This window comes from Pyxicephalus adspersus, chromosome Z, assembly GCF_032062135.1.
Source record: "Pyxicephalus adspersus chromosome Z, UCB_Pads_2.0, whole genome shotgun sequence".
NCBI lineage: Eukaryota > Metazoa > Chordata > Amphibia > Anura > Pyxicephalidae > Pyxicephalus > Pyxicephalus adspersus.
Genome location: NC_092871.1, coordinates 53,331,551 through 53,344,690, shown reverse-complemented (window position 1 = coordinate 53,344,690; position 13,140 = coordinate 53,331,551). Strand labels below are relative to the sequence as shown.

Genomic DNA, 13,140 nt, shown 5'->3' with positions numbered 1-13,140 from the left:
TTCCAGCGGAGTTCTTCATCCTGTTCCACTGCGGTACTTCATCCTGTTTCTGCCAGCGGAGTTCTTCATCCTGTTCCACTGCGGTACTTCATCCTGTTTAGTTCAAATTTTCTTACCTGCCAGTCAAGTATAAATAATTGAACACACACAAATTGTTTCAAAATAAAAAATTTTATTGTAAAAAATTTTGAAAATAAAAATAAATAAATCTTTATATTTGTTATAATTTTTTTTTGATAAATTTTTTTTTTTTTAAAAATTTTTTTTTCACAGGTCACTTCTCGCCTCGCGCACTGTCTTGGCCACTTCCTTCCATCTGTGGTCCATGGCCTCCAGTTTCTCCAGAATTTCATTTTTTTGGGAAACAAAATCTGTGTAGAAATAAAAAAGAAGAATATTAAGTACACATATATTGTGAAGCCGACACATGGATATGAGACATTTTCGCATAAACAGTATATGAATGCATACCAACACTTTTTGCCATCTGCCCTGACATGCCTGGCTGTGGACTTTCTCACTCTCCCTCTGATACTGTAATAAGAGCAAACAAAAATAAAAAGTTAAATTACACACAAATATATGCAACCTACCTCTCTAAAATTTGGGTACATATGTGGCTCAATTTCCACCACAGATTCCAGTACCTCCTCTGTAGGGGAAACCAGAATCAACTCTGCATAAAAACAAAATCAAATACATATTTTCACTATATCTAAAAATAATGTATTTGTCATATCTAGAAAATTATACATTTTTTTCTTAACCATATAACCAAATAACCATACACCAATATCCACCAATAACCTTCCACCTCTACCGGCTCCTCTGGACGGCCAGCCTGGTCAGGGGTCCCCAGAATGCACAGAATGCACATGTATTAAAAAAAAAAAATCAAAAAAATTTTTGAACTGTATGGAAAAAATATGTATTTTTCATGCTTACAAAATTATGCATTTTTTCTTAATATATACCAATATCCTACCTTCTGTCTCTACCGGCTCCTCCGGACGCTCCTGCGGCTGCTCCTCTACCTCCCGAGCACGTTGTCCTAATGCATAAAAGCAAAAACAGAAGCAAAAATTGTCATAAATATTTATTATATAAATTATTATTATATAAATAATTTTTAAAAAATTTCAAAACAATTTTTAAACAAATGCAAATAAATTAAAAATAATTTTGTAAAAAATTACATAACGAATATTTTTGAAAAAAATTAACTTCTACAAACTGACAAAATTATTACTTACGTTTTCTGTCAATACGTCGCCTCAACGTATGCAGCACGTCCATCTCTCTGTTCTTCAGATCAGACCACCTTTTCCGCAATTGATCTTTAGAACGCTCCACATGAAATTTGTGCCGCAGTCTCCTCTGCAATTTCTCCATTATCCGTTTTTTTCTCACATTCTGGGATTTATAATGCCCCCTTCTACCTTCATAGTCACTTTTCTCCAGGACCTCCACCAAAACCTCCATCTCCTCTCTGGACATAGGTGTGGCTCTCTGGGCAGACATATTTACGTCACAAACACACATATAACAGGAAGTGGGTGGGTGTTTGCAAAGTCCTGTGGAAAATCAGAAGTGCAAAGTGCAAGATCCAGCAGGTGCGGTCGTTCGTACGAAAATTTGTCCGACAATTCGATCGAGAAACAAACATTATTGAGGTGGGTGATGCTGCATATTTTTCATGTTATACTAATATTTTTTATTGTATGTATTTTATACATTTTATTATGTTTTATATTTTAATGTTTTTAACAGATCATGGCCTATGATGCATTCAATAACCCTGACTTCATGCGTGAGTTCATTGAGGCATACAGGTCACATCCCTGCCTGTGGAAGGTGAAGTCTGCGGATTATTCAAACCGACAGATGAAACTAAAGGCGTATACCGCTATGGTGGAGCTCAGCAAGACCGTTCATCCTGCCGCTGACATTAAATATGTGAAACAAAAGATTCAAAACCTTCGTACTGTTTTTAAAAAGGAAATTAACAAAATAAAGGCTTCACAGCGGTCAGGTGCTGCAGCGGATGACGTTTATGTACCTAAACTATGGTACTTTAATCTGTTGGCATTCACTGCAGATCAGGATGAAGGTCGCCCATCGGTGTGCAGCCTGGAAGAAGCGGACAAGGATGCTGGGGAAGGTACGCACAGGGATGCTGAGGAAAGCCTTGATGAGACTCGTGAGCTTTTCAAGACACCAGACCAGGTAAGTTTTTTAAAAATATTTTTATTATTAAATTTCTAAAAACACAGGCACAGCTACATATAGGAAAGTATAAAACATATAGAGTTTTATTACAAACATTATTTAACAATTTTATTACAAACATTACAGACTATGTCATGCGATCCTGCCATTCAAGTGCTCCAGTAGTGTTGAAGTACTCCAAGTACTTGCTTCTCTTTTCTTTAGCCCACACAGAAGCATTCTGAGGTACTGCAACCTGTAGATCCACTAGACCAGTGAATTGGTTACTGCTTTCACCCGGTGTGGCTGTAGTAGAATCTTGCTCCATTAGAGGACCAAATGATGCACCGCAATTATTGCGGCATAGAAAATTATGTAGCAAGCAGCAAGCATAAACTACCTTGTCAATTTTGTCCATGCGGAGATTGATAGCAGTATGGAATATTCTAAATCGATTTGCTAGAATACCAAAAGCATTCTCAACCACCCTCCTAGCACAAGATAACCGGTAATTAAAATTTTTTTTCTGTTTGTCCAAGTTTTTTTGAGGATAGGGTTTTAACAGGTTTTCATGTAATGCAAATGCTTCATCTGCAACAAACACAAAGTTCAGTCCTTCCACAGTTTGGCTGTTTCTAGGTAGGTGCAGTTGCTTGTTGATCAGCTTCCTGTGAAATGGCGTACCATCCAAAACCCCTCCATCAAACATGCGCCCATTTCTTCCTATGTCCACTAAAATAAATTCATAACGGGCATTCACTATTGCCATGAGCACAATGCTGAAAAACCCCTTATAGTTATAATAAAAGATCCACTGTCTGCCGGTGGGGTAATTCTTACATGCTTCCCATCAATAGCTCCTCCACAATTTGGGAAGTTCCATAATTCTTGAAAATCTGAAGCGATGGCCAGCCATTCCTCTGGTGTAGCAGGAAACTGAAAGAAGAATATAGGAAGAGTTTAATATGCATAATAATATGTTACATTTATTTTTCTTGCAGACTTCCTCCTGTACTGAAACTGCAGAGAGCTCACCTGCCGCTACAACATCGACTCCTATGGGTTCAATCCAAAAAAGGGGTCAGAAAAGGAAAAATCAGGAGCTGGAAAAAAAGGAAGCTTTAAAAAAAGCCATGTCCATATTAAATGAAAAAGAGGATCATTTTGATGGCTTTGGCTTCTATATAGTGTCAAAACTACGTCAGATGAGCCCAGAATAAGCAGGTGCTGTGGAGATCATCATGACGGATTTGGTGAACAAAGGCATGATGAATCAACTTAACGCACAATACCCTACCTATTCTTACCCCTATCCTTATCCGCAGCCTCAACCTTCCCCTGTACAAACTCAACGCCACCCTTATGACTATCATCACTATCCTTCCTCCAGCACACCGAATCAGTACAGTTTTGGCAATGAAAGCCTCCATTTCACTGATTTATAGTGGGGGGGTCACAAATGCTATTTGGTTTCATATTGTTGTTAATATTGTTAATTTAGTTTTAATGGTTTTGTTTTAATAAAGGTTATTTATTGTTATTTATACTTTTTAATTAGCACTTTGTTACATGCACTTTGTTAAATAAACTTTATCTTTTGGTTATGAAGCAAATGTGTCATTTTGTTTTAATGATTATATGGGGCCCCTTACCTTTATGTACTCATCTTTCAAGCAGTCGATAATTGCTGCACATGTCTCGGGGATGATATGACCCATTGCTTGCGGTGAGATCCCGGTGGAGAACTTCATGTCCTGCAGATATCTTCCAGTGGCAAGGTATCTCAGGGTGGCGATCAACCTCTGCTCAGGTGTAATGGACTTCCTCATGAAGGTATCTTGTTTCTGCAGAAAAGGTGTAACTGCAGAAAGTAATTGCTAGAAGCAGACATCTGACATACGCAGATAATTCTTGTAGTCATCTGGGAATGAGTGGCGCAGTTCCCGTAGCAGACTGTCATGTGAAATGTTGTCTCGGTCCAACAACCAATCCTTACACCGCTTCTTCTCAACGTCCTCCTCTTCAAGCATACACACCAAAGCAAGAGCGGCTTTCCTCTTCATTAAGAACACTTTGAAGGGCACTTTGCACATAGGGAGAAAGGAACAATGTGGTGAATCTTATTCGTTTGATCCGAACGTTCGTGCACAGTATTCACTTCCTGTGGTGCACGTCACTTCCTGTATCGTTCAAACGATCGCATCTATCGTGTGTACAATATCTTTGAACGATCGTGTCGTTATCTGTATGTACAGGATCCATTCGCAGATATCGTGCAGGATCATTCGTCGTTCGTTTACCAACGATAATAATTGGAAGTGTGTACGTAGCTTTAGACTGGAGCAGCTGCTGACCAAGCACCTGTTTTCTCCCAGCCCCACTGAAGCTGGAGCCAGATTCCTGTCCAGAAAACCTGACTTTATGAGAAAATGCATGGGCAGGTTTCTTTAAAGCAGACCTATATGGCAAAACAAACCCTTTCTAAAAGAACATTCAGCAATATGCAAACACATTTTCTATATATAAAACATAGGCAAATTCTACAGAGATTAAAGTGTTTAATGTAAACAAAAACTTACCAGTTACCCTGTCAACGTAAGTTTAGTTTAACATTCTTAATTTAGATAAAAAAACATGGCCATTAAGATAAGAGAAATATAGCAAGGACCCTGCATATTTTTAGATAGAAACCTTTATGCAGTTAAAAATTCTGCTCTATAGTTGGCTAAAAAAAATCCTTACTGATTTTCTAAGGCATTCAAACATTCTTTGAATAAACAGTTTCTGGTGTCATGACTGGTAAAAAGTAATACCAAGATATATTCCATCTATCTAGCTTTTTTATTTTTGATTACAGTCTATAGTACATGCTAAACCTACTCTATGATGGATTATTTTCCACAGACCTTACTGTGAAGGATCCCTTCCATGAGATTGAACTCCAAAAACTAAGAGTGGTCCTTTACAATGACCTAAAGGTGAATAACTGATACAATTTGTGTGTATATAGACCATTTATCTCAAGGGAGAAAAGATGCACCTGATCTTTTCATACCTAAACTCCTCATTAGTTTAGTTGCCACTCTCTGCATGTCCTTTCTGAAAAATGGTACCCAATACTAGACTGCATATTCCAGATGTTGTCTGATTAATGATTTTATATCAACATCTCAACAGTCTATTCCTCTTTAGTGCATACCTAAAAGTACATCTAGGTTTGCTTGTAGATTATAGACATCCTGCCGTATAGACCTAATTCTATTAAATAGTTTAAATTGGTGTCATCTGCAAACACAGAAATTATTCTTTTAATCCCAAACGATCATTTATAAAAATGTTAAACAGTAAAGGTCCCAACACTAAACCCTGGGGTACACCACTGATAACCCTAGACCAGAGTAGGAATCATTAGTCTCTGGATGAGGTCTTTAAGCCAGCTCTCTCTCCATTTAGTTTGAATTTTCTAAACCTATTGACCCAAACTTGCATATTAACTAACCTTCTGTGGGGTAATGTGTCAAATGATTTAGCAAAGTCCAAGTACACTGTATCAACTGCTACTCGAGAAATCACGCTATCGGTTATATTTTAAGGAAAATGTGGTTAAGTTAAAGTAGGGGGTACATTTTGAGAAAACCTCAGTACGATCAGATAATTTGGTAGATGCTTGGCTATTATTCTGATTTTAAAGTACCGGTAAAACCCAGTAAGTGCAAGGTAAATTGTTTATTTTCTCACCAGGATCATCATTTTGTGGACCTGCTCAGCATTTAGAAAAAGTTTAAGGACCTTTTCAAGATCCAGATGCATGACCCATTCATCGCTTTTGTATGGCAGACCATACACGAGTTAGTGGGTCAACGACAAAATCAGCATCAGGATGAAAAGCTGACCAAAACATGCTAAGAGAAACAGTGATATGGCTGTACAGTGAATATAAAATATATAGGCACAAAAGTTGACTTTTAAAGTGAACCAGTTCCTAAACCACACATTAACTAAAGTATGTTATTAAAAATCTAAAACCTTGTTTTACCTTCCAGAGCAGACCTTGGCAGACTTTTTTTAGTCTTCATAATGCTCATTATGTGAACATGAGTACTTTGAAACCGCCTGGCAGTCTAATTATGTCAGTATTTTTATGCCAAAAGCGGTACATTGTTTAGTATGGAAATTTAAAATCTGTTAAAACAAGGTTGCAAAAAATTTGTGAAACCCATTTTATAACTACATTAACATAAATTTTAAAAATATGATTACTTTTTGTATTGGGCTCAAATAGTTATTTTGTATTGAATTCAAGACTAAATCATTTGAATTTCCTGCCGCACCCTTACCAGGAACATCAGCACATTTGCTAGGGGAAGAGGACCTGGCCCGAGGGTGGGATCTGACAAGCAGGATGTCAATGGGACCAGGTGTTTTTCTTTTTAATGTTTTTTAGCTACCCCGAGAGCCACACTCGAGACCACTCAGGGTGTTAAATAAAGGCTCTGCATATTAAACTACAGATTTCTTTACAAGCCATCTCATTCAGGAGACTACTTTCTGAAGCCTGTACTAATCAACTTCCATCTCTAATTATAGGTAAACTGTATGTTTGAATCCGGTTGTTCTACAGGTCTTTGCAATGGATATATTCCCAGCTTCCCATCCCAACAACCTCGCTATTATTCTATGCAAGCAGCCAACACAATAGGATGCTGCAATGCCCACCAGATAATTAAGTAAAACCTGTGCCCCTTTCAATTTTCTTTAAATCATACCTACACCTTTCCCATTAGGGGAAAAAGCATGTGGCAGTCGCTCCAGGTACAACAGTGTCAGTTCAGTCCAGTCCTGGTCTACATTGATTAGCCTTAAGTTTTTCAGCTGTTTTGCTATACTATGCAGACATGTCTAAGGCTATGTTGGCTGCAATTCTACATTCTAGACCTTGTCCTTTTCAAGTTTAACCAAGTAATCAATTAAACTTCTTGTCCTAAGGTGCCACCACTTGCCAAACTATTACAAAGCACAGCATTGTACTCCAAACGGATGAGACCTTTTAACAGATAGCTGGTAGCTACACTTCAGTTTAGCAGTTGTTTCTATGTTCTTCTCTCCAGCCTCTTATCTGTTTGCACCACCTGGCACTTTTCAGTAACCACTCAGTCGTTTACTTGCTTTTTGGGTGTTTTCTAAAAAAGGGTGGGTCACAATAAGGGTCACTGGAAAAATAATGCATGCAACAAAAAAACCAGGACATGCTAATCGGGCATTTCAAAGTTGGAACAAAGTATAGGAAGGCGGCATAAAACTTGACAAAATTATAGTGGTTACTGGGTTTCTACGGAAAAAATGGAGAATACCAAGTTTGTCAGGACATGTGTTGCAAAATATAGACCCATTTCAAAAATTGGATTTTTGTTAAACTGACATTGCACATTTTATATGAAAAACACTTGAGACCATCTTTTAGAGCAAAATTCTTTTTTTATTAAATATGTAGGCTCTTCAGAGGTTTAGCTCTGTAAAATAAAAAGAAAAGATATTAAAAATATTTTTTAACCTATTATAAATACATTTGTAAAATTTCAAAGAAGTGAGGCAAAACTTACTGCTGGGCATTCAACGGCACCACTGTTAATATCATCAATGACATCATGTGGGGGTCTGCCATCAATATTGCAGCCTACAGACTGAGCTGTACCCAGGATCTCCTTGATGGTTCCTAGAAAATAAAATTGCATCACTGACTATTTCCAAATTGACGATTAAAAAAAAAAAAAAAGTTATTACAGGCACTTACCAGACAGTTCTCTGGCCAGTGAACGATGCCTCATCTGGCGAGCAATGCCAACAACTTCGTCAAAAGTGATGCTTCCACTGTGTTTAACTTAAATAAAGATTAACAATAAACATTAACACATATGACTGACAGTGATAACCAGAAGAATCATTCATACATATGTCCCCAAACTTTCGGCACAGAGTCACTCACTGGTAGAATGAACCTGTTTCCTAAGATGGGAGTATGATCTAAGCACACCACTGGAATATAACCAATCACTACAGAATGTTATAGTGGCAGGTGGCTGGAACAAAAGAAAACCAACCCATTGATGAAGTGACTCAACAAAAACCCAAACCCATCATTTTATATCAACTAGCTAGGGAAGATACAAGGCTTTGGCTTTAAGAAATTCTAGTTTGCCTGTCTCTCATGCCAACATGTGTTACCTAAATCTCTGATCAGCAAACATCATCTCCTAAATCCCTGATCAATGGCGATACAGCAAAAAATGTAACTTTGGTGAGTCAGAAAAGTCGAGTCCTCAACTGCATAAAGCATATATTTAGATTAGTTAAAAAACTCACTGTTCTTCTGCTTCTTCCTGTCACGTGGTGGCTCCTTCAGGGCTTTAATGATCAGAGCAGAGGCAGAGGGCACAACCTCAATCTGTAAAAGAAATAGGATTCAGTAACCACATCATACAATTCCTGTCTTTGTGAATAAAACTCAATTACAGGCCTGTCTCCAGTCTATCGGCACAGAATCAGTCATATGAAGACCAACCCTGTTTCCTAAGATGGTGTTTGCTCTTAGCACACCACTGGAATACACTAGGTCACAAGCAGACCAGCATAGTGGCGGGTGGCTTTTAAAAGGTGCCTTAAAATTCTAATATTCCTGACTACCTGTGGCTTAAATGGTTTAATTTTATAGACCTTTAAGAGTTAAGATCAGAAGTGCTGAATGAACTGAGCCAGTAAAAAAAAATTATAGTAAGGAAAATCCAGGTGACCAACAGAAGCCAATACATGGCATTCTCAAAAGATCACATCAGTTATGGTTCTTCCTTTCAGCTATGTTCCCAGGCAAGCAAGCCAAGAACCTACAAGTGTTTTACACAATCCTGGCCTCATTACCTTTAAATTTTTCTTTATTACATCACTCTTAAAACAAACACCCAATTTCTCAAAGGGTGACAAGTCTAGAGAATTACCTGGGCCTGTCTGTTCTGGATGGTCAGTTTGACAGTGATCCTCAAGCCCTTCCAATCACCAGTTGCCTTGGCAATGTCATCACCAACTTTTTTGGGAGACTGAAAGAAAATGAAACAATGTTATGGAGAAAATCCAACAGAATTTAAAATACTTAATACACGGATCAACCTGAAAAACATATATACAGATAATCAGAATAAATACTGCATGTTATCACTTGGGGCACAGCAGAAACATCAGATCTAACACTTGCAGATTGTATAAAGTTACACTGTTCTAAAAAAAAAACAATTTTTTAAATTTCAAATGCATGTATGCACTGAGAGATCAGCACACTTTTCCACAGTTGCAGGAGGACATGTCACCAAATTTCGTGCCTGCACAGTGCAAGTTCAGTTGACCTGAAGAACCTGGAAGACCATGGGGACTATCATCATTCTGTCCACCACCAGAAAGACAAAAACCATAAGTGTGGGAATATTTCGGCTTGGTTTGTGAAGGGATTGCAGACTTTTCACCAGCAAAGGCAAGTAAAATATTTTTTTGTGAAAGTTCAGGTTTCAGTCGTGCCTCATTAAAAGATCGCTCAAAACACCACCTTTTTAAACTTGACTACTGTCCTGTTTTTTCTCCTAAACCCCTCATTACTTCCCATCAATCCAGGGTTCTCCCCAGGCCCTTTTAGCTGGGCACACCACACAGCACTTTTCAGCACCCACCTGGCTGTTTTTGGGTGGCAAGAGTTTGGTCACAATACAGGGGCTGCCACCCACCTACTTTTTGTTCCCATCCGGCTGACATTTGCAACCAACCCCTTTTTCACATAAAGCACTAATTATTATGTTGGTGCTATATAAATACTGTTTATTAATAATTAGCCAAAGCAATGCAGTTTCTCCCAAAAACACTGAAAACAATATTTTACAGGATTTAGGATTGCACAAGATCTGCTTAGGAAACTATAAAAATACAAAAACTTACCAAACCCAGAGGTCCGATTTTGGGGGCCAGAGCTGAGGTGGCTCCTACCTCACCACCGGTGCATCTCAGGTAGACTATAAATCAAAACAGATATAAGGAAAGTTAATAGGGAACCAACCAGCATGCAATCATGCCTAATATACAATAATAATGTTCTCAATCTTTCGGCACAGAACCAGTCACATGTAGACAAGCTCTGTTTCCTAAGAAGAGGTTGTTCTAAGCTCACCACTGGAATATACCCAGGCACAAGAGACTGGTATAGTGGCGGGTGGCTATGGCAAAGAAGGTAAATACTGTATAAACATGAGATGGCAGAAAGGTTTATAGGCCTCTAGTGGGTTGATATATACAGTATGTTACACTTCCCATTAAAAGCCCCCTCTCCCCACCATACATTTATGAGGGTAAAGCTTTCAAATCCTTGCACTTCAAGATGTTGTTTTGACACCGCCTTCTACTGGTTTGACAAATGACTGCAGAAACATATGCACTCCATAAAATTAAGCCCACATTCTCTAGATCGGCCTTCCCCAACTTTTTTAACCTTGAAATAATTTTCTGGACTTGGGGAACCTGTGCTATAATTGGAGGAGTGGAGCGAGACTGGGGGAGTATTTTTTTTCTTACATTTCTGACCTGGTAAAAAATACTGCCCCAGCTGCTCTCTTCACTCCTCCAATGACCTACTAATGACTTCCTCACTCATAACCTCATCACACGCACGAATACAAGACTTTTCTAGAGCTGCTCCATCTCACTGGAATGGTCTTCCTCATTCTATTCGATTTTCTGTTACTTTCCACTAATTTAAAACACTCAAAACCCATTTTTTTTTAAAACTGGCCTACCCATCTTCTGTCTTTTGAAACCGTCACTACTTTCCACCACTACATATCTCTTATCCTATTGTAAGTAAATTCTCACAACTACTAGATTGTAAGCTCTTCAAAGCAGGGTCCTCTCCTTCTCCTGTGTTACTGTCTGTATTAATCTGTCATTTGCAACCCCTATTAAATGTACAGCGCTGTGTAATATGTTGGCACAATATAAATCCTGTTTATTAATAATATATCCACAGCTCACATTATATCAGTGTGGTGGTCAGTAAAGAGAATGATTCCTGTATGGCTGGCCAGTGGAAGAATGCCACCCTTAAGCTACGTACACACGTCAGATTTTTATCGCCCGATAATCGGCATCGGCCAATTATCGGGCAAAAATCTGCCGTGTGTACAGTCAGTGTCGTCCATCGTCCGGACGACCGACCTGCCGGATCCACGGACGATGGACGACAGCCGATCCTAATGAAAGTGAAGGGGAGAGCGCGCAGCAGGGTGCCGCTCCGTCGCTCTCCCCCTCCCCTCTCCATAGAGCATGAACGGTGCTGTATGTACAGCACCGTTCATGCATCGTGCACTCCCTTGTCGTTGGAAAGGATCGTGAAAGATCCTTTCCAACGACAAAAATTGGCAGTGTGTACGCAGCTTTACACCCTTTACAAAAAAAAAAAAAAAATTGGTGTCAAGTAAACTGACCTCAAAGGCACAAGGAAACTAGCAACAGCTGGAGCAATCCAACACTAGATTGTTCACCACCTATAGTAGGCATCTTTTCTGCCCATCAGAACATTGACCATGCAAGATTAATGTGGTGACTCTGATAGGCCCTTGGAAGTTCTACATACCCCTGCCAACCCTTTTGGGCACTGGCAACAAGGCCCATGTTTCTGGAACCCAGGTTGCAAACTGAGTTTAACAAAGGACCTGCATGTGGTCAGCACCTGGTGGTGGGGTAACTCACACGCTCCTCCACAATTACCTGGCGGCAGGGAAAGCAAGGGTTATAGGTTGCAGCACCCACACAGGCCCCATCTAGGTCATCCTAGTAACCCCCACGTGGCGGGGTCTGTGCGTGTGGCACGATCACCATACAGAAGTCATACCGTTAAGCTACATGACTTTGTACAGCCCTCATTCATACAAGCTAATATTTCCCCATGAGCTCAGAATAAGCAGATATTATCCTGCAGCATACAAACAGCTTCTTAAGAGGGCATGCAGAAAGACACAGGGATCCTGAATACTTTGATATTTGATGCCCCCCCTACAATGAGAACACTGTAACACGTGTAATACATATCACTGTCCCGTGCATGACCATACACACAACACACTCAGGGTGCATGAAAAGAACCTGTCCTCCGCCTGATCCCCGGGGGTGCCGCTGAATGCACATTACCCCGCAGACACGTGACTCCGCTGCGGCTTGCCGGGGAAAGAGGCCTTCGGCTGGGCGGCTCTCATTCCCCCGTCCCGCCTCACGTACCGATTTTAACTTCGTTGGGGTCGAACTTGGGAGGCATGTCTGTGCCGGACTAAGTGTTTTCCACTTCTCTCGGACCGGTTTCGGTGTCGGATGAACCCGGATTCGGGACGACCGAAGAGCAGTTGCACCTCTACCAGCTAGGAAGCGAGATGAGAAAGAGGGTGGAGCTAGCGAGGCGCCGGCGTATTAGAGCGCAAGATCTCGCGAGTTGACTAAGAAATAATCGCGATATCTAGGATTGTGTCATCAGCCTGCAGCCATCTTGCGTGTGGCAAAAACTGTGTGTTGTTCTTAGTAATGCATCATAGTAAACTGCCATCTGCAGCTCGACTGGGCTGTGGTGATAAATATAATTTATTACTACAGGATTTCTTAATTTTATTTCACAAGCAGCAATCATTTTTCAGAGTCTACCCTGTTTCCCCGATTATAAGGCACTGTCTTATATTTTTTGAAGTGCCAAAATATGCCCTAGGTCTTATTTTTAGGGGATGTCTTATTTTTCCATGAAGAAGACTACAGTACACATTTATTGTTGAAAGTCACTCATGATCTCTCATGTTTCATTGATTGTCCCCTTCTGATCACTCGTGCCGTTCATATTCCCCTTCTGGTCACTCTATGCCATTGATT

The 13,140-nt window shown here is 39.7% G+C and overlaps 1 protein-coding gene and 3 non-coding genes across 4 annotated transcripts; all 4 read right to left on the bottom strand.

Annotated features, from left to right (window-relative positions):
* Positions 1 to 7,663: 7,663 nt before the first annotated feature.
* On the bottom strand, positions 7,664 to 12,671 carry RPL12 (ribosomal protein L12). Its single transcript, XM_072429436.1, has 7 exons — positions 12,508 to 12,671; positions 10,180 to 10,253; positions 9,198 to 9,296; positions 8,569 to 8,650; positions 8,000 to 8,086; positions 7,809 to 7,921; positions 7,664 to 7,718 (listed from the first exon to the last, which is right to left on the bottom strand). The coding sequence occupies exons 1-7, from the start codon at positions 12,542 to 12,544 to the stop codon at positions 7,713 to 7,715; spliced, it is 498 nt and encodes a 165-aa protein (XP_072285537.1). The 5' UTR covers positions 12,545 to 12,671; the 3' UTR covers positions 7,664 to 7,712.
* LOC140344646 (small nucleolar RNA SNORA65) lies at positions 8,157 to 8,282 on the bottom strand. The gene has a single exon (XR_011923621.1). It is a non-coding gene; the product is annotated as a small nucleolar RNA SNORA65 (small nucleolar RNA).
* LOC140344645 (small nucleolar RNA SNORA65) lies at positions 8,721 to 8,846 on the bottom strand. The gene has a single exon (XR_011923620.1). It is a non-coding gene; the product is annotated as a small nucleolar RNA SNORA65 (small nucleolar RNA).
* Positions 10,328 to 10,451, bottom strand: LOC140344644 (small nucleolar RNA SNORA65). The gene has a single exon (XR_011923618.1). It is a non-coding gene; the product is annotated as a small nucleolar RNA SNORA65 (small nucleolar RNA).
* Positions 12,672 to 13,140: the final 469 nt, after the last annotated feature.

Bases quoted from the DNA above. Each gene is read 5' to 3' on its own strand.
- RPL12 (XM_072429436.1), bottom strand. From the start codon at position 12,544: ATGCCTCCCAAGTTCGACCCCAACGAAGTTAAAATCG. The intron at 9,297-10,179 runs GTAAGTTTTTGT...ATTTTCTTTCAG, and splicing joins AAATCGGACCTCTGGGTTTG to TCTCCCAAAAAAGTTGGTGA. The intron at 8,651-9,197 runs GTAATTCTCTAG...TTTCTTTTACAG, and splicing joins TCCAGAACAGACAGGCCCAG to ATTGAGGTTGTGCCCTCTGC.